Below are 22,270 nucleotides of genomic sequence, written 5' to 3'. Positions count from 1 at the left end.
TAAGTAGAATGAAATTTTAATTAAAATCCAAGTTTATTTGACAAATCAGTGTGTATTCTGTAATAAAAATTTTTATCCTCATGATTGAAAACAAATGGATTAATTTTCTATGCAATGAAAGTGTAATCTCGGTTAATCGGTTTCTTGATTTAGTAAATGAATACTGAATTTGAAATAAGAAATAGTATGTCTAGTAGGAATGGAATATTAATAATATCTTTAGTTATTAGAACATATTTTATTATAAAAATAAGATCATTTTACATGAATCATATCTTACAGTTATGTTTAATAGAAAAATTTTTTTTTTTAAATTTTATCTCTCTTCTTTTTTGGAATCTTGTTTTATTGAAATAAAATTTCTTTTTCAATTAATTCGAATTGGAATATTTCAATTTTTTTTGTAACTAATAATAAATTATTGACGACCTTTATCTATACATAACAAATCGTAGTACATGCCCTTTTTCTCTATTAATTCATCATGTGTTCCACACTCGACAACTTGACCGTATTGCATAACACAAATTTTATCAGCCTTTTCCACAGTCGATAGTCTATGAGCAATTAGAATGCAAGTCCTTCCTTCTTTCGTTTTATCTAAAGCAGCCTGTACAATCTAAATAGAAATAAACATTTGTTAAATATCGATACATAATCGATTCAATTTTACAAAATAAATGTTTCCAAAGAGAATTTTCAGTTGAACATAAATCCGTTAATTTAAGAGAAAAATTATTTACTTTTTCGCTTTCAGAATCTAAAGCAGATGTTGCTTCGTCCAGGAGTAAAACTTTTGGATCTCTAATAAGTGCCCTGGCTATGGCTATTCTTTGCTTTTGACCACCAGAAAGTTGAGTACCCCTATCACCCAATTTTGTCTCATATCCAAGGGGTAAGGATGTAATGAAATCATGAGCATTTGCCTTTTTTGCCGCAGTAATTATCTCCCACATTGACACCTCCCTTGTATTATCACCGTAGGCAATATTTTCAGCAATAGATCTTGCAAATAATGTTGGTTCCTGAGAAACTAATCCTAAATTCATTCTCAATGATGATTGGGGCATAAAGTCGATACTCGTCTTATCCAATTCCTTAAAGTTTTTTTGAAGAAAATGAAATCATTAAATTGAAATAGAATCATTACCAAAATTTTACCAAATCATTACTAAAACTAATTAAAATTCTTCTTAACAATAATTGTAATTCGAACTAGTTGCAGTATAGATTACTTCAATTAACGGATTTGTATAATACTTGCCACAGAACCTAAAATAGGATCGTAGAATCTTTCCAATAATTGTACAATTGTGCTCTTCCCGCAACCACTACCACCGATAATTGCTACTGTTTTTCCGGATGGCACCTCTAAATCTAGGTCATCGAGAATACGTATACCTGGTCTGGTAGGATATTCAAATAGCACTTTTTTATATTTTACCGAATCGTTAGGAGTCTGAAATCAATTAACAATTTTGTTGATTTTTCACTTGTTCTGGTGATGATGTTTTGGTTTTGTTTTATCGATTGGAATGTAATTGGACCATGAGAGGATTGTTAAAGCGGAAACAATCTTATCAATTGTTTTAATTTAAATTATTAGTTAAAAGAAAACTACCTCTTCAGTTTTCGAGATGTACATTGGGTCTTGAATTTTCGGGACACGTTCTAAGAGAGCAATTATGTTTGCCGCAGCTTGGAGTCCTCTTTGAACGTTTGGAGCAAAGGCTGAAGCATTTGCTACCATTACGGTGCCAATTATAAGTGCTTGGGATACCCTGCAAAGTTAACATGAAAATATATTAATGGTTTGCATTTTTAGGGATTTGAGGTAAGATAGTTTAGAAGACTATCATTAACTCACTCACTTGAATACACTTGAATAGTACAAGTGCTCCTCATTTATTAAAATACCCCCATAGTACATGCAGGCAGCATAAGCGAAATAAACAATCGAACGAGCCATAGCAAAAATAAGACCTTTATATTTACTATTACTTTTAGCCATTTCTAAAGAAGGTTTCAGTGCTTTTATGTAATAAGTGTGACAAGTTTCTTCTAACCCAAGACCAACGACTGTCCGATAATTACTCACTGCCTCTACTGCCATCTAAATATTTTCAAATCAGTATTACCAGTATTTAATTATTAGTATATTTTTGAAATTTGGTATAGGAATAGAAATTTTGGAATAGTATTTTTAGTATAGTCTACTACTATTTACTATTTAGAGGTCATCACCTTCGTTGATGCTTCCAAGTCCTCGTGATGATTGCAGGATTCTTTTCTGTACATTAAATTCTGTAGATAGGTAGTGACCAGGATTATGGGAACAAAGAGAGTACCAAGTAACCCCAATCTCCATTCATAGTAAATGGAGAGAGCTACTGACAGTATAATGGTACTACTGGATTGTATAATGGTTCCAATTCTCTGGCCTGTTGCTCCTTGAACAGCTGCAGCATCTGCTGACAATTTTGAACAGAGTGCTCCTGTGCCATTTGATGGATTATCAAACCATCCTATCTCCTGACGAAGCATGGTCTTGAATATCAAACCACGTAATCTCACTGTTAAGCACTCGGCAGCAATTCCAAAACAATAAATCTGAAATATTTTTAATAAACTCTGGAAATGTAATCGTATTACACAGAAAAAAAACAGTGAACCAGATGTGATCCAGTCCACAAATATCTACCTGAAGGAAATTTGAAATAGCAATTACAGTCCCAGCTATTAAAAAATATTTGCAATAAACACTCGTACGTCTCAGAATTTCTTTGGAATCCGGAATAGAAAGTTCCTGGAATAAGCAATTCAAGAATAAATTCAAGAATAAATTCAAAAATAAATTCAAGAATAAATTAAAGAATAAAATTAAACACTTAAATAGATAAACCAATGAGATTACGAATATAAATACTTACCCCAATGACATCTCCAAATAGAACAGAAAATATTGGAGGCGAACAGCCAACGACAATAGTAGCGATACAAGCAGCCATCAGGTATGGCCATTCTTGTTTGCTGAGTTTTAAAATTTTAAACGTTGATATTTCCTTCGATGGCAATGCATCCAGATCCTCGTAGGCAATCTATAATTTCGTGCTTTTGTGCAAAATTCATGCACAGATCGTAAGTTCGGAAAAGTTAAACGTTGCCAGATTCAATTTACTGTTTTTTTAAAATCAAATCTACTGTGCAGAGTTTAAATATACAGAAAAAAATTTTCAAATTATAGAAATATATAATTATTTTGATATTAACACAAAAGTTTTATTTAATTTTTGTATGTATAATTTTTTAGAAAAGGCAAAATAGGAACTCAGAAATAATATTATTACCCTGAAGATATCAATATTCTTTTCTACACAACAAAATACAAGTTCTGAAAAATTGTTTGGTGAACTAATATTACAGTACATTAATTATTTATTTCATATGTTTGAGAAATTAATAATGATAAGATTTTGTTAAATTAATTTAGTGAAATTATTTTGAACCCTTATAGAAATTGGATAAGGGGTCAGGGGGCAGGTCGTTCTAGAAAATCTATTTTTTACTTCATTTTCTGAAAACTATACTGAAAGTAGTATATCTCGAATATATTCTATAAAAATTTCAAGTAAATACAATAAATAGTATTTTGTAATTTTTGACAATCTAGGTACCCTAAGGGTGCCTGTAAAATATTCTAAATATCCAAAAACTATAAGGGTAACAACATTTTTTTTCTTGAATCAAAGATTCTGGCTACGCTTTTTGATAAAAGTAGGTTAACTTATTTTTTATTAATTAAATATCGATACATTTTGATTTTGTCTTTCAAATTAAATCTAGTTGAACAAATGCATTCTATTGAATTTAAATTCCATCAGAGATTATAATTCGGAATTTTGTACTTTGTAAATAAAAATATATCGATATGTTTGAAACTCATTATCACAAATAAATTACATGCATAGAAAACTTGGTATTGGTGAAAATAAATGATTCCGACTATAGAGTCTTGTTTTTTTGGATAAAAAAACAAATGATTGTAAGCCGACTATAAATGACCATTTATTTTTACCAATATCAATTTAACTATGGAAGGATTTAACTCTTAATAAAAGTTACTTAATAAAACAGGAAAATAGAATATATTACATACCTCAGAACTGGAACTCGATTCATCATCGTTTCGTTCGTTTTCGTGACGTGTACCATAATTATTTTTTGATTCTCCCCTACTTGATTCGTTAACTCCAGATCCCTGTTTCATTTACAAAATTGTATATTTATACATTTTTTAGATTAAATGCAACATACTTTTTTTTTTGCTTGAAGTAACCTTTAAGTACAACTTAAATTTCACTAACCATATTAGGCAAAGACTATTTAAACGCATTAAGAGACTGTTAGAACCCTAAAATAAATGCTCTGTTTTTCTTTATTTGTTTTTGTATTATGCCTTTTATATTATTATAATTCTTTATTATTTTTTGTAATTTTTCCCATGTATGGTCCTATAGGACTGCGGGAGATATGATATAAATAAATATATACCTGAGCTGTGACGAGAGAGTAGTAGTGTCCCTTTAGACTCATCAGACTATTGTGATCCCCCTCTTCCACAACTTGTCCTTTTGATAGGAGAATAATTTTATCTGCATTTCGTATTGTTGATAACCGGTGTGCAACGATTATTGTAGTTCTCCCCTTCTTTACCTAAAATGAATAAACAATTTTTAATAATTGTCGCTAAGCGGATAATAAAATGAGAATATAAATGTGGTATTTATAAATTTTATAAATTTGACGAGTGTGTGAAATAGCAATTAAAATGTAATTAACGAGGTATGAATGATCCATAGACAATACCAAATATTATAAGACGAAATAATTTCAGTACTCGATATAACTTCGCACACGATAGAACTATATATAAGTTGAGACATAAGATTACAATTTACTCATGAAATTGAAATTAATCATTCAATTAATTTTCTAGATGTCCTTATAATTAAAGATAACAATAAAATAATAACGGATTGGTATAAAAAAACCTACTTTCTCTGAACGAACTTTAAATTATGATTCACAACATCCAGTAGCTCAAAAAATTGCAATTATTTATAATTTAACGGACAGAGCAATAAAACTATCACATAAAAATTTCCACAATAAAAATAATGAATATGTAAACAAACATCTTCTTCGTAATTATTCTATTGATTTTATAGATAAATACATTAAGAAACGCATTTCTTCTATAGAATTCAATAATCAAAAAAACAATGTAAATTCATTTTTATATAGAAGATCACCAAAAGTTTTTTTTACCATATGTACAAAATTTGTATGAAAGAACATCAACTCTTAACAAATATAATATTTTAACTGTACCAACTAATAATAAAGTTTTGAATCATAATTTAATCAAAAAGGTTAAGGATAAAAATAAAAAAACCGAGATTACTAATGTTGTTTATAAAATAAACTGTAAGGATTGTTCAGCATCTTATGTTGGTGAAACAAAAAGAGTTCAAGTTCAATGAACTTACTTTCCTCTTCTTCACACTTATTCTAATGACTTTACAATTGATCAGTGTCTATTAGCAATAGTGTCAAACCATCATTATTATTATATAAGAAAAACTTTTGAATTGTAAAATTTAACTTAATGATTATTGTGATTTAATTTAAAAAGAGAAATAAAATATTTCAAGGATTTCATTCTTGACCCAACAGTGCAGCAAATTTTGCCAATTACCTTATTTAATGCATCTTGAACTTTGAATTCACTTCGATTATCAAGAGCTGAAGTGGCTTCGTCAAGGAGTAAAATCTTTGGATCTCGAATTAATGCTCTTGCTATTGCAATCCGTTGCTTTTGCCCTCCGGAAATTTTCGCCCCCTTTTCACCTACGAGTGTGTCGTATTGCTTTAAAAGTGATAGAAATTTGTCACATTATTATATTTAAGAATATTAATATCAATCCAAATGTAACATTATCATTCAAAATAAATTCACGTATTTAGTGGTTTCAAAAAAGTAATTATACTGTAATGAATTTTGAACTAACCCTGATAGCATAGGGATATTCAGAATATCCGAATTCTGTTAGGGATGGTTTCAAACTAATGGTTTCATTTTAATACCTGAAATCTAATTTGATACTTTTCTTTTCTAATTTGGAGGCATAATTACGTTTGGTAATTTCATAATGAAATCATGAGCATTTGCTGCTTTAGCTGCAGATACAATTTGCTCCATAGTTGCCTCCATCAAACCATATCGAATATTTTCTGCTATAGTTGTGTCGAATAGAGTTGGTTCTTGTCCCACAATTCCAAGTTGACTTCTAAGCCACTTGATATTTAATTTTTGAATATCGGTCCCGTCTATTAAAATCTGAAATTCTTTGATTATTATTACATTCTTTATCATTTAGACATCCAAATGTCTCGGTATTTTTAAATTAAAATTTTAATTCGATACCTTTCCTTCCTTTACATCGTAGAACCTTTGGATTAGTTGAATACATGTTGACTTTCCACAACCAGAATTTCCCACTATCGCCACTGTTTCTCCTTTATTGACAGTAAAATTCAAGTCATGTAGTACCTGAAACCAAGTATTATTTTTTTACCCAAGAATTCTTTTTTCAAAAAAATCTTTTGCCTTTTTTTTCCTATCAAATGTATAATCAAATTTAAAGAAGCATAAAACAGGACGAATTGTTACAAAATCGATGCGATTACCTGAACTAGTGATCTTGAAGGATATTTGAACCCGACATTTTTAAATTGAATTTTTCCTTGAAGATCCGCTAACTTTAAACCTTCTTTAGATGAACTATCAATTGATGATTTTTGTTTGATGACAGAAAGAATTTTTGAAGCAGCAGCTCTGGATATAGCAAATGCATCAATAAAATTTGCAGCAATGTGCATGTTAACCGTTGCCATCATTATACTGAAGAAAATCTGAAATAGATTTCTAATTAGACTCCTAATTAGATTCATTAATTCTCTAATACTGTTAAGTTAACTTTATATCAAACAACTATTGTCATCATATTCATTAATTGAATATTCGTATTACCGTTGCCATTGATTTTGGTGTATAAGTTTGTTCCTCCTCGGACAGGAATCTTTCATCGAGAATAAAATTCACACCATTCCAAAATGACACGGAATACGTGGCGTAAATAAAAAACCAAAATAAACTCGTACCAATGGCAATGAAAATAACCCTTTTAGTATTGTGTTTATAGATTTGGGATAAATTTTTTGTATACATGTTGAATTCACTTTTTTCACCTCCAAAAGCGTAAACAGTACGAATTGCACTTAATGCCTCTTCTGCTATTGATCCAGCAGCTCCATAAACTTCCATTTCCTCTTTCGCTGAATTAGACGCTGTCTGAGTAAATACAAATTTTTTATTTGTTTGTTTCAAAAATGTGATAATTTGTAAATATTTATTAAAATAGTAGTAAGATTTCCATTTCGATTAAATTGGTTACCAAATTTGTTTAAATATAAATTAATATTAAAATTATAGTTTTAATTTAAGGGGATAAACTGAACTTTCTAAAATTGAATGGTTGTTAAAGGGTATTTTTTACAGAACCTATACCAGTTTGCATCTTTTATCAATGAATAAAATTCGATTAGTATAAATTACAAATTCCTTTGAGAATTAGAACTTTTTGTTTTCATTCAAGAATTTTTTATTTCGATTGTATAAATTACAAAAATATTTTTATTTAATTCATTTTGAGTAACCCTTAAAAATTTGTATGTGGCTTTTAAGAAATTTCAAATTTTAAAAATGGGAATTTTTAATTAGAAATCTAAATTAGAATTATTTCAATAGAAATGTGTTTTGTTATTTACCTTTGCTGTTTTGAACATGATTAAAATCATAACAGGAAATGGACTAATACAAATGAGTGCAAGTTTCCATCCGGAATGAAAAGCGACTGCCAAACAACCAAGAACTGCGAATGAATTGTGTATAAACATAACCCATTTCTCTCCAATTCCATCTTCGAATTTCATTATGTCCCTGGTGGTGTTGAAATAGACAATATTTGAAATTAATTATTAAACACTAATTATAAGTTTTTTAAAAAAAAAAAATTTTTTAAAGAGGACAAACTATGATTTTTAATTCAAGGTATTAATAAAAGATTTTATATATGAGATAAGTTTAGAAAAGCCTTGACAAAGAGTAATTAACGTACGCAGTGCATGATAGTGAATTTTTTTTAAATTTAAAATTACTCCTTACTCGGTTTATTAGAATTAAAATTTAAATCTGCAGCGCATGTTTAGTAATAAATTAACGAGAATATTAACTTACTCAGTGAGTCGGGATGATAGTTCACCGCTGTTAATCACATCGTACCAACTGATATCTTGATGCAAAATGCTTTTGAAAAATTTTTTTCTAACTCGAAATATTTGATTTTGCGCTGTGTAATTAAATAAATAGATATTTGTGAATGACAAAACAAACATAAGACATCCAATAATTGATGTTCCATAGGCATAAGTAGTGACGCTGTCCATAATGTCTGAGTCATTTTCCACTGACATATCGAAAGCCTTCATCATTTCTGTCTTTACCATTGAACCCACTAATTCTCCAAACATCAGAACATTCCAGGACACTAATAATCCAGTTATAGAGGCGCATAATGTTGATGCAAACATTAAAAATATTTCGCACTTTGTTGCAAAGTAAAACTGAAAATTTAATTTTTTTACCATAATTTTTTTTATTGTTATTAGTAACTTAAAAGTTTATAATCACAAAGAAGTGTTTAAATTAAATTAATTTTGTTTGTTAAAATAATTGCAAGGGAAGCAGATAATCATCGTTAAGTTAATTAGTATAATTATTTAGAAATATTAACAAGATTTTAATTTTCTAAATAGTAAATTTTTAAATACTAGAATGATGTTTACCGTAATTTAAAATTCGTTTACCGTAAAATAAATACAGTTAAAAATAATTACAATATCTTCTAATACCTACTGCATACAATTAAAATGTTTGTGTCAGTAATATTTTACTTGTAATAGTTTTCCAGCACAAAATTGCCAGGAAGTTTGTATTTTTAGTTAAGTTAAAAAATTTTAAAATTTAAACTTTAAATTATTTTTCAAAAAACAAAATTTGTCATAACATTATCTTATAATCTGCTTTATAACGAATTGAAAGGTAATATGTTTAAGAACATTTAAAAATAAATGCAGTGGTATAAAATGTGTGACAGCTAAATAAAAGATTATCTTTCTTTTTACTACCTCACTGCTTTGCCAATATTTTTAAAAATATTGAAAAATTTTTTTTCCAATTTTAACAAAATGTTTGCTATCTTAAAAAAATTTTCTCTTTTACATTGATATTTTATATTCAAACTAATCTCTAAAGTAATAAAAATGAAAAACTATTCACTAGCACAAAATTGTTCCACTGCAGTAGATTTTTTTTTTAACTAACACTTACAGATTGTTCATTAATTAAGTTTTCAATCATTGTTCTTTAATATATTTAAAAAATCTAACAATTTCATAAAAGAATTATTAAATAAGCCCACTCACTAAATTTTTAACAGGACTCAAAATAGCACGAAATTTTTCATTAACAACACATTTCTTGTCGCGAATAAACATTTTAATTAAGGACATATCAATTTTGCAGAAAGAAATATGAGAAGATTTTTAAGTTAAGAAAATATATGTAGACTAATATAATAGACAAAAAGGATATCCTGCGCGCGAATGTCTCTGACTACAGTCCAGTTGCTGATTGTTGTTTATATAACTCGTCAGAATTACGCTTTGAAGTGTTCGAACATAAGTACGTGAATAATCACTCTTTTTTTTAAACTATCGTTTTGTTAAAAAATATAAAAATTCATCAGTGTGCACGTTTTTTTTTTAAAGTGATGCAAGTTTTTGTAATATCCATAGATAAAATCCGTATTTCCAATATATACGTTCATGGCATTCAATGTATTCAAACAATAAATCCTAATACACTAAAGCATTGTAAACTATGATAAATAATGAAACAATTGATAAACAAAGAATATATATTTTAAAAGACAAATTGTGAAGAAAAAATTTTGAATACGTAACTTACTGGAATTTTTTAATTTATATTTATATATATATATGAATTAGAAATTGTTTTATAGATTCATTTTATTTCATATTTTTTAATCTTGAATCATATTCGATTGTGTAAATTACAAATACTTTTTTTTCTAAATAAATTAAGAATCAGGACTTACCACCTTGATTCCTTTCTTAAGAATATAATTCGATTGTGTAAATTACAAACCCATTTTTCTAAATAAATTAAAAAGCAGGACTTACCATTTTGATTCTTTCTTTAAGAATAAAATTCGATTGTGTAAATTACAAATACTTTTTTTTCTAAATAAATAAAGAATCAGGACTTACCACCTTGATTCCTTCCTTAAGAATATAATTCGATTGTGTTAATTACAAACCCATTTTTCTAAATAAATTAAAAAGCAGGACTTACCATTTTGATTCTTTCTTTAAGAATAAAATTCGATTGTGTAAATTACAAAGCCATTTTTCTAAATAAATTAAAAAGCAGGACTTACCATTTTGATTCTTTCTTTAAGAATAAAATTCGATTGTGTAAATTACAAACCCATTTTTCTAAATAAATTAAAAAGCAGGACTTACCATTTTGATTCTTGCTTTAAGAATAAAATTCGATTGTGTAAATTACAAATACTTTTTTAATCTAAATTAATTGAGAATCAGGACTTACCACCTTGATTCCTTCCTTAAGAATAAAATTCGATTGTGTAAATTACAAACCCATTTTTCTAAATAAATTAAAAAGCAGAACTCACCACCTTGATTCTTTCTTTCAGAATAAAATTCGATTGTGTAAATTACAAAGCCATTTTTCTAAATAAATTAAAAAGCAGGACTTACCATTTTGATTCTTTCTTTAAGAATAAAATTCGATTGTGTAAATTACAAATACTTTTTTAATCTAAATTAATTGAGAATCAGTACTTACCACCTTGATTTCTTCCTTAAGAATAAAATTCGATTGTGTAAATTACAAACCTATTTTTCTAAATAAATTAAAAAGCAGGACTTACCACCTTGATTCCTCTTTAAGAATAAAATTCGATTGTGTAAATTACAAATTATTTTTAAATCTACATAAATTAGGAATCAGGACTTACCACCTTGATTCCTTCTTTAAGAATAAAATTCGATTTTAATTTGTCAATATTAAACATGTCAAGGTGACGTAAAATTATTTTTGAAATGAAACTAAAATTTTACTAAAAAAAAATGTTACAAGACGATAAAAGAATGTCAACTGCCGATATGAAGATTTAAAGAAAAAAAAGTAAAAGTAAAAAATCAAAATATTCCATTGTATCAGAGTCAACGATCTGAAAAACAAAACAAGATATACGACACGTGAGGGAAAACAAAGTCAAGAGCTGAATACTCTGCGGAAAGGTTAGAATAATATTACAATTATTTTTAAAATCTAAACCCATGACATGTTTTTAATTTACAAAACATTAAATGCGTTTTGCTTTGAGTTGTCTCTATGTTTCACCATGAATCAAATTTAATATCTTATTGTATCAGAAAATACTTTTCGCGTTTCAAACCTCAGAGGTAGACGTATTGAAAAATGCAATGCGTCATTAATTAAGATACGTGACTTTCCTTGAATCATTACCTCTAACTGTCTTGAAGTGAGTAAGGCGCTATCGTCAACAGAATCGATTATAATTAATATCGATTTATCGAATTCTGTTGTAATTGACAATCCGATTTATATATCTTATTAACATCATTAGCAATTACGTGGAATTTAAAGTATATGGAATTTTTAAGTACATGGAAAATAAATTCATGTAGTGTTTAATCGATAAGAAGTGTGGTTTCTGCTGAAAGAAAAGCAGATGTTACTAACCTCTAAAGAGAGACAAAGAGTTAATATTTGAATATGAATTTGAACCCGGTATTCAAGATTATGTTGACTGGAAAAATTACAATTTTTCAAAAAATTTAAGAAGGCAAAACAAAAGGTTACTTCATTATTGTCGCACAACATGATTTATTAAAATATAGTTCAAAAATTCCGGAGGAATAGTACATTGCTTTTAAATAAATAAATTTTCATTTTTCCATGTATATAGGAAGAAGCAAAAGTTATTAGATATTTCTTTCCACTTTCTTGAATATTAAAAGCTTTCTGCAGACTCAGTCAATCAGCATTAAGTTTTCATTTATTCGTTTTCCTGATCGAAATATAAATAGTATAGTCAATGTTGGAATTACTTTGTACCTTGAATTAGGTTATTTGAATGACTTTAGATGGTAATATACACGATTTGTTTTAAATATGGAGGCAAAACACCTGAAATTTTTTAAAAGTAAGAAACGAAAGGTTCAAAATTTTTGTTTTGAAATTCAATTTCATTTACGTTTGTATAACGCAACATTTGTGAATGGATAATATTAGTACATTTTATTTACGTAGTGATTTTAGATTTGTCAGTGTTTCCAGCAAACATTGAAATAGCGCAAAGTAAAGCCACTGAGTTCTCCGGTTAGATCCCACTAATAGTGGAAATTCTCGTCGTGACTAACCGCAGTTTAGAAACAAACTTTTCCACTGGCTATTACAATTAAATGTGATTTTAGATACTAAGCAGAATAATACAGAATTACTTCAAATAACAAAACGAATTTAATTAAGAAAATTTTTGGTTTAGATACTAGATTATGTTAGCTAAAGTTTATTTAGATTAAAAAAAAGGTTTTTGTAATTTACCCAATCGATCCTTGATTGTCATATTGACATTCTTCTGGACCTCACAAGACTTCAGCATAGTCCTAATTTATTTAGATTAAAAAAAAAGGTTTTTGTAATTTACGCAATCGATTTTTGATTAATATGTTGACATTCTTCTGGACCTCACAAGACTTCAGCATGGTCCTAATTTATTTAGATTAAAAAAAAAGGTTTTTGTAATTTACACAATCGATTTTTGATTAACATGTTGACATTCTTCTGGACCTCACAAGACTTCAACATGTCTCTAGTTTAATTATTTTTAAAAATTAAAAAATTATTTGTAATTTACCCAATCAATTGTTATAGAAAGTAGAATTTTATCAGAAAAAGTTGTAAAGACAACATATTTTGAATTTAATTTCTATGTTTAATTTACTTTACCATCGAAGTGCTACCAAAATCCGTAATCTTTACTCAAGCCCTTATAGTAGACGAAGTTTAAAGCCAGGCGATAGTTACGTAGGATAAAGAATGTTCTAGCGAACGTTTCTAGTTTTAATGTGTCGACCTAGAAAAAAGCAATCATCCCCACATAATCTTCGACTACAATCTGTCTTGGAGTATCTACTGACAAATCTTCCTTCGTGAAATAATAAAAAATAGGGTTTTATTTCTTTCAATAATGGTTATAATATGATATCTTGAAAACTTGATTAGAGATCCTGTGCTAAATAGTGACCTATTAACCTTTATATTACAAAAGGTGTTTGTGGATGAAAATCGATATTAATTTATGTTTCTTTTAAAGAATTTTATTTCACCTAATATCACAATTTATTATTTACAGATTTCCAGTGAACCTAACATATTGATGTTAATATCGAATTTATAAGGTATTATAAAAACTAAATAATAATGTTATTTTCTTTTATTTTGTAGACACAGAAGATCGTAATAAAAACCTTTCTTTTCAATGAGCTCTTTATGAGTTCCATATTCAGCAACTATTCCACTATTAATAACACATATTTTGTCAGCGTTTTCTACTGTCGAGAGTCTATGAGCAATTAATATACACGTTCTGCCTTCTTTTGCTTCATCTAATGCTGCTTGTACAATCTTAAATGAAAATTTTTTTAAAAGAAGTAACTTATGCTTAAAATAAAATCTAAAAATTAGAATGTATAAGGTGCAAGAATAGTTTTTACCTTTTCACTTTCAGTATCCAATGCAGATGTTGCTTCGTCCAGGAGCAAAACTTTTGGATTTCTAATAAGTGCTCTGGCAATTGCAATCCTTTGCTTTTGACCACCAGAAAGTTGAGTTCCTCTATCTCCTAATTTCGTTTCGTATCCAAGGGGTAAGGATGAAACAAAATTGTGAATGTTTGCTTTTTTGGCTGCTACTATAATTTCTGCTAAGGGGACTTGTCGTGTATTATCTCCATAGGCAATATTTTCTGCAATTGTTCTTGCAAAAAGAGTTGGTTCCTGAGAAACTAATCCCATTTGCATTCTTAAAGATGATTGTTTTAGAAATGAAATATCTTTCCCATCATATTTCTGTTAAAATTTTTGAATTATAATCCATAATTAAATTTTGTTTTATTCCCTACGTTTTTATATCTAAGTAAACAATACTCGACGTCATTTCAAGTGCGAAATAGAAATAACGTAAAGATTTTTATTTCAAATAAAGATAAAGTTTTTTTGTCAAAGAATAAAGTGTGTATGACATAAAACAACTTATTTATCTTCCTACGAAATTCGGATGCACACATTGTTCTACGTGTTTCTATTATTTCCTTAAAAAAAATACTTGGAAAAGAACAAAGTAATTAGCATTAAAAAGATATTGTTAATAAATTCATTAGAATTTAAATGTTATTCAATATTGTTGTGTACAAAAATTTTTTTGAAGAATATTTATGTAAAATATATTTACCACAACTCCTGAAAAAGGATCGTAAAATCTTTCAAGTAATTGAATAAGAGTACTTTTTCCACAACCACTACTTCCAATTAATGCAAGAGTTTTTCCTGAAGATACCAATAAATTCAAGCTATTTAAAACTCTAGTACCTGGTCTTGTTGGATACTCAAATGTAATGTCTTCATATTCAACAATTCCTTCTGAATTCTATTAAAGTTATAAACGAAAGATGAAATTTAATTGACTAAAATAATAAAATTGTAATGTACTTTCTACTTTTCGATTAAAAGTTTACTTACTTTTATATAGATAAGATATTTCCAAGTTTTTAAATTTATAACTAGACCTAACAAGTTATTAAAAACATCAAAACATTTTAGTAAATAATTTTACCTCTGGAATTTCTTCAGCATTTTGCGAATCTCGAACTTTTGGCACTCGTTCTAAAAGCGAAATTATATTTGAAGCAGCGAGTAATCCTTTCTGTACATTTGGAGCAAACGCAGATGCATTTGCGACCATTACAGTTCCCATTATAAGAGCCTGAGATACCCTGGAAATTTAATCTTTTTGAATTGATTATATTTTTTATATTCAGAAGAATGTCAATGTGACAATCAAGGATCGATTGGGCAAATTACAAATAATTTTTTAAAATAATTAAACTAGAGACATGCTGAAGTCTTGTTAGGTCCAGAAGAATGTCAACATGTTAATCAAGAATCGATTGTGTAAATTACAAAAATCTTTTTTTTAATCTTAGAGACTTGTCGATATGAATTCGTATTACTCACTTGAATACATTTGCATAGTAGAGATTACTATGCTCTATCAAATATCCTCCATAGTACATGCAGGTAGCATAAGCAAAGTATATAATGGAACGTGCTAATCCAAAAACTAAACCCCTATAATGAGTATTTCTTTTGGCCACATCAAGTGATGGCTCCATGGCATAGAGATAAGCTTTATACATATTGTCTTCAATTCCCAATCCCACAACTGTTCGTATATTACTAACGGCATCAACTGCAATCTAAGAAACCAATTTTTAAAAATTACTCAAGTAATCTGTTCAGTTATTTGTACCTAGAATACTTGGCTACAATATTTGATGAAACTTGACATAAAACATTAAGTAATTCTACCTTTGTTGAAGTTTGCAAACTCTGATGATAATTGAATGTTTCATTTGCATAGAGCTTTCCTTGGAGATAAGTAACAACCAGTATAAATGGAATGAATGACATTCCTACTAATCCGAGTCTCCATTCGTAATAAATAGAGAGGATAATAGAGAGAATGATGGTGCTAATTGATTGAAAAGTTAATCCGATTCTTTGTCCAGACGCTCCCTGAACAGAGGCTGCTTCCGTTGAAAGTTTAGAGCACAAAGCTCCCGTTCCATTTGCTGTTTGATCGAACCAGCCAACTTCTTGTTTTAATATGGCTTCAAAAGTTAAACCCCTTAACCTCATTGTCAAACACTCACTTGATATGCTGAACAAAAAAATCTACCATGCATTTTAATTAAACAATTCCATCATTAATTTATACTTTCTTATATATCTAATCTGTTTTCATTTACATAAAATGTGTAACGTGACCAACCTGAGCGAAATTTGATAAACCAATAACTACTCCAGCTAATACAAATAATGCACAATAGATGTTTGTCTTTCTTCTAACTTCATCAGCATCTGGACCTGAAAGTACCTAAAAATAATTATATATTTTTAATAATTTAAATTATTTTTACTCGTAAATATATGTTTACTTACCCCAATGACATCTCCGAATAAAATGGAAAACAATGGCATTGAGCATCCAACAATTATCGAAGTTAGACAAGCAGGAAGAATATAAGGCCACTCTTGTTTGTTTAACTCCAGAATCTTCATAATCGAAATCTTCTTAATCGAATCACTTGAATCTTGGTTCAATTTCTGTAAATGGAATGTATCTTCTTTAAATTATCATCTTTAGTCTTGAAATTGAACATTACCTTAGAATTCACATCAAGGGGATCATCATCTTCGTCAACATCTTCGTTATAATTGATTTTGTTAACGTCACCATTACTCGATTCAGAAAAATCGGATACCTAAATATATGAATGAAAATATAGTTCAATTATCCCTAATTGAACTCCTATTGGATAGAGGGTCAAATAATTTCTGTGTTCATACCTGAGCTGTGACTAGGGAATAGTAATGACTTTGTAAAGACATTAAGTAATCATGGGTACCTTCCTCGACAGCTTTACCATTAGAGAGGACAATAATTTTATCTGCTCCTCGTATGGTAGTTAGTCTATGAGCAACTATAATTGTAGTCCTTCCTCGATTAGCCTACAAGATTTTTTTAATCAACTCTTTAGTCAAATTTTGATTTAATTTTGTATTCTTAACCAAGATTTGTATCTTAAAGATCTTAAAGAATTTACCCTATCTAAAGCTGCTTGCACTTTTGCTTCACTTCGTGTGTCTAAAGCTGAAGTTGCTTCATCGAGCAGTAAAATACTAGGATTACGTACTATTGCTCTGGCAATAGCAATTCTCTGCTTCTGCCCTCCAGAAATTTGAGCTCCTCTCTCTCCCACAAGTGTATCATATTTCTGAAAGAAAGCAATAGGGGAATTCTATTGAGGCTCATGTAATGTAGAATCAAAGCGATTGGAAGTATGGGTAAGGTGCAGTTGGTGGATGAAAATGTTCTAATTGAAAATTTTTGGCTCTAAACGAATTATCTAATTCGTTTGTATATCAAATTGTATCGATAGTTTTAAAATTATTAAAGTTTTTATTTGAATCTGTTAGAATTATAATCAGAGAAAAAGAGTAGATCCACATGTCTTCAGGGACACTGAAACAAAATTAGAACTTTGGGGAATTAATCGAAAATTTAAATGGGGATAAAACAGAGAATGCAGTAGATTTCCCTCAAATTGTTTTCGGACCAGTGAAAGGTACGGAGTCCAGGTGTCGATGTAAATTAGATAAAACACCCCTCAGCTTAGGAGTGATAGAATTATTGATTTGATGATGATGTCGAGGTAATGCAGTGCTTAGAAAAATAGAAATGTTCCTCGTAGTAGAAATTATCTTCTTGAATGAACTTGACTAAGACGAGACTTGAAGAATCCATTTGGTACTTAAAGAGATTTTCTGGGCTGGAGTCGAAGAATAAACTCGATGACAGTACACAACTAGTTAACTTGGTCGCTGTTGCTGGACTGACACGGAGAAGACGAGAAGATGATTCGGTGGTGACTTGTGGACTAGTGTTCCGTAATTTCGACATTCGGGAAAATGGATTCATGATTTTAGAATTATTTAGAGAATCATTTGGAGTTAATAGAAATATGATAAGTGGATAGTAAGAGAAGGGATAAGTGTTTTAATAAAACTGGCATCATGATGTTTCTTAAAGTCTGTCATCCAGTTGTACTTACGTTTGGTAATTTCATTATGAAGTCATGAGCATTTGCCTCTTTTGCTGCGGCGACAATTTGCTCCGTAGTTGCATCAAAATTTCCGTATCGAATATTTTCTGCTACCGTTGTGTCAAAAAGAACAGGTTCCTGACCCACAATTCCCATGTGGCTTCGAAACCACTTAGGATTTAATTCCTTCAAATCGTAACCTCCAATTCGAATCTATTAATTGTAACATAGTGATTTGATGATTTTATCTTGCACTGAAAAGGTAAACGCGTAATTATTATTATGAATCGTAACTAAATACCTTTCCCTCAGATGGATCGTAAAATCGTTGAATTAGTTGAATACAAGTAGATTTTCCACATCCGGAACTTCCGACTAATGCTACCGTTTGTCCTTTATTTACCGTAAAGCTTAAGTTCTTAAGGACCTTAAAAAGATTTTTATTTTTGTCTCAACATTAAATTAACAGTCAGAATTGACAAATTCTTACCTTCACTTCTTTTCTTGAAGGGTATTCAAAGGAAACGTTTTTAAACTCAATAATCCCTTCAATATCAATTGGCTTTAGGCCTTCAGAAGACATGGAATCAATTAATGGCTTTCGTTCAATAATGGAAAAAACATTTGCAGCTGCAGCTTTGGAGATGCCGAAAGCTTCCATGAAAGGTGAGGAAGCTCCCATATTAATGCTGCCCATCATAACGCTGAAGAATACCTTTATTTAGAAGTTGATGATTTAAATATTTCTGACATGCACTATTCAGATCGGCAATGAGAAATATTAAGTTACTTACTATTACCATTGTTGAGGCAGTGTAGGTTTGTTCGTTTAGGGGAAGATTTCTGTACTTAAGAATTAAAGTTACGCCGTACCAAAAGGAGAGGGCATAACTAGCATAAATAAATAGCCAAACTAATCCAAAACCAACACCAGCTAATAATCCCTTCTTTATGTTGGTTTTATACGTCTTCTGAAGATTTGTCGTATACCTTTCAAGTTCTGTTTTTTGTCCTCCAAAGGCAATAACAGTTCGAAAGGACGCTATCACTTCCTCTGCTATTGCTCCTGCAATTGCGTATATTTCCACTTCTTTTCTTGTCATTCTGGCAGTTGCCTAAAATTTTAATCACTATTTTAACGTTTCATGTCCGTTACACAACGGCTTAAGAACGTCCAATGTTTTAAAAAACGTTTTTAGAACATTTGACGTTCATAAGCCGTTATGTAACGGACATGAAACGTTCTACAAAAGGTTTTAGGGACATTTTAGAAACATTTCTAGAACAAAGACGTTTCCGTGCCCAGAGAGTTAGTATTTAACTAATAATTAGTAATTAAGATTTAACATTACCTTCGCTATACTGACGAGAATAATAACCATTACCGGAAATGCTACAACACAAACAAGAGTCAGCTCCCATCCATTATAAAATGCAAGTCCAACGCATCCTAAAAATGCAAACATATTGTGTAGAAACATTACCACTTTCTCTCCGATTCCATCTTCAAATTTAATCACGTCCCTGAAAAATCATTTATAATTTTAGCTATTTTTCTTTTTCGAGAGGGAAATTATTTTGAATGGTGTACTAACTCGGTTAATCTACTGGATACGTCGCCACTTTTCACAACATCATACCAGCTGATATCTTGATGTAAAATTGATTTCAAATATGTTGTCCTCACGCGAAATGTTTGCTGTTGTGAGGTATAGTTAAAGAGCATAACACTGACGTAAGTGAACATTAGCATCATTATGCCAATGATGGAATTTCCAATTGCAAATTTTGTCACTGTATCCATAATTGCGTTCAACATGTCTTCTTCTTCATTTAAAGTATCTGCAGTAGTAATTTCCAAAGTTTTGTTCATCATTTCTGCATTTACCATCGATCCCACTAGATCTCCAAAAATAAAGATATTCGATGGTACACATAGTCCGGAACCAATGCTGCATATCGTTCCCACTATCATAAGAAACGTTTCCCATTTTGTTGCATATTGGAACTAAAAATACACTTGTTTCAATTATTATAGTATTCGCACTTGTTTCGAATGAATAATGTCTGAATATACACACCAATTTAACAAGTGAAACTGATGATAACTTTTCATTTTCTTCAACGATCTTAGGTGGGCTAGAAGGGTTTATTCGATCTTTAGTTTCTGTCTAAAGTGTATAATAGTTGATAGTAGAACCTGATAGTTATGATGATGAAATTTTTTTATTAAAAACTCACTCATTTTTAATTTCCTCTTCCTCTTTGAAGTGTGGTAATTTCTTGGAGGTCTGTTCTCTATCTTGTATCTGAATGTCTCCGATACGTGATGTTACATTAATTCGCAAATTTTTTGGATTACGCATTTTCTAATTCTTCAGTTCTTCGATGAGTCTGTGAATCTTTTGACAGACACAAATGTTTTAATATAATTAAAATTGTTGCAATCCTTGATAAGGAAACATTGATTTGTCAGAGAGTTATCTTATCTTAACTATGATTAAATCTACGAACGATTTAATGTATAAATATATATCTCTTATTGACCGTATAAAAATTATTTCTTACGATAAAATACCTATTGTTTGTGTAATCATTCATGAGAGAGGTGAAGGTCTCTTTTTGTGACGTAAAATTTTAGGGAGCAGTTTACAAAAAATTTTTTTTCGTTCCAATAAAGCTTTCTGGACATTTTAGGACGTTCTTAGAATATCTTTAAGCTTAGTGCCCACTAGGTGTTTTCTCAAGTTTGAGCATTTTATTTTTTGGTGAATTTGGGGCCTTCATTTTTTTTGAAAAGCCTAAAGAAGGTTGAGCTTGTTTTTTTAAACTTTTACTTCCCAAATTGAAAAAAAGTTAAAATAACTTTAACTACAGATTCTGCAGATATTCGCTTGAGAAAACATTTTATATATAGAAATGTAAACAGGTGTGTAAATAAGTAAAAAAAAAATTGAAAAATATAGTTTGGAAAGAGAAAGAAGACAATATGTAAAATTAAATAAATTTAAATTCGAAAAAGAAAATTCTAAATAATGTGATAAACATTGAAAGTATAACAACAGTAGAAATTTAAAATTACATACGTGGATATTTGGCTGCATATATAAAAGGAGCTGTAGCACTAAACACATGATTTCTTTTATACACTTTTACCTACGTGTCGAGTTATTTTCAAATATCGATCTTCATAAATTAAATTTTTTAAATTCGCAAATTAAATTTATTGCAATTATTATTACAATGAACCCTTGTAATATCGGGGTATTCAGGATATTCACAGGACATCCCAGGGGCATCCTCAAAATCCCTATATGTTTGCGGGAAATAATTATAAAATTAAACTTTAAATTTATAGTTAAAAAAGTATATCTTTTACCTTCAGTTATTATTTTCATTTTTAGTAATTCATTTTCCGTGCGCAAAAATTTAAACAAAATAAAAAATTTTTTTTTTTCGTATAAAACTAAATTTTTTTAAATTAGGTAGACTCTTTACTGCAACACCATATGAAGAATGGTAAGTAAGTAGCAAGTACTTAAAGCAAAGACCTATGCTTGAACAAATATTGATTGTATATTAGACAAACGCAACAGGGTTTTAAAGTTTTCCCTCATATTTTAATTATTGAAAAAATGTTGTTAGTTTCCTGAAGTAATATACAATATTAGAAAATTCTTTCGTTTATATACTAAAAAATGTTAATGCTTCAAAATTAAATTTTTATTTCTACTAGCTCTAAATTTTAATTACTTAAAAATAACTGATTTAGAAGCAAAAAGTCATTTACTAATTTAAATAGTAATATTTCTACACTGACGTTTAGTTAAAAATAACTGATTGTCAGTTAAAAATAGCTGATTTTTTAGTAAAACTTTTTTGGTCTGAAATTATTCATGTTTGATTATAATATTCATAATTTAAATTTCTATTAATTTGTGAAAATCCATATATGATAACTTAAAATAATTGAAATATTTTAAGAACTGACCAAAATGGAGTCTTTTACAATTTTTTTTAACCCTAGAACGGAAATATAATTTTCTTTACTCTAATTAAATGAAAAA

The 22,270-nt window shown here is 29.2% G+C and overlaps 1 protein-coding gene across 1 annotated transcript; it reads right to left on the bottom strand.

Annotated features, from left to right (window-relative positions):
• Window positions 1-233: 233 nt before the first annotated feature.
• Window positions 234-20,609, bottom strand: LOC122506534 (ATP-dependent translocase ABCB1-like). The gene is made up of 36 exons (XM_043618769.1): window positions 20,445-20,609; window positions 20,285-20,342; window positions 19,799-20,211; window positions 19,556-19,727; window positions 18,998-19,318; window positions 18,694-18,918; window positions 18,505-18,630; window positions 18,213-18,416; window positions 17,205-17,375; window positions 16,948-17,109; window positions 16,764-16,862; window positions 16,540-16,704; window positions 16,370-16,474; window positions 15,907-16,272; window positions 15,553-15,794; window positions 15,152-15,311; window positions 14,771-14,965; window positions 14,035-14,388; window positions 13,748-13,945; window positions 8,360-8,745; window positions 7,891-8,062; window positions 7,094-7,414; window positions 6,751-6,975; window positions 6,488-6,613; window positions 6,197-6,400; window positions 5,759-5,929; window positions 4,552-4,713; window positions 4,157-4,258; window positions 2,931-3,098; window positions 2,702-2,806; window positions 2,245-2,610; window positions 1,872-2,113; window positions 1,622-1,781; window positions 1,265-1,459; window positions 744-1,097; window positions 234-619 (listed from the first exon to the last, which is right to left on the bottom strand). The coding sequence occupies exons 1-36, from the start codon at window positions 20,567-20,569 to the stop codon at window positions 419-421; spliced, it is 7,521 nt and encodes a 2,506-aa protein (XP_043474704.1). The 5' UTR covers window positions 20,570-20,609; the 3' UTR covers window positions 234-418.
• Between the last annotated feature and the right edge of the window lie 1,661 nt (window positions 20,610-22,270).

This window comes from Leptopilina heterotoma, unplaced genomic scaffold (genome assembly GCF_015476425.1).
Source record: "Leptopilina heterotoma isolate Lh14 unplaced genomic scaffold, ASM1547642v1 Lhet_42, whole genome shotgun sequence".
Classification (NCBI taxonomy): Eukaryota; Metazoa; Arthropoda; class Insecta; order Hymenoptera; family Figitidae; genus Leptopilina; species Leptopilina heterotoma.
Note: the sequence above shows the minus strand (reverse complement) of the source record. Positions and strands in the feature narration are given on the sequence as shown.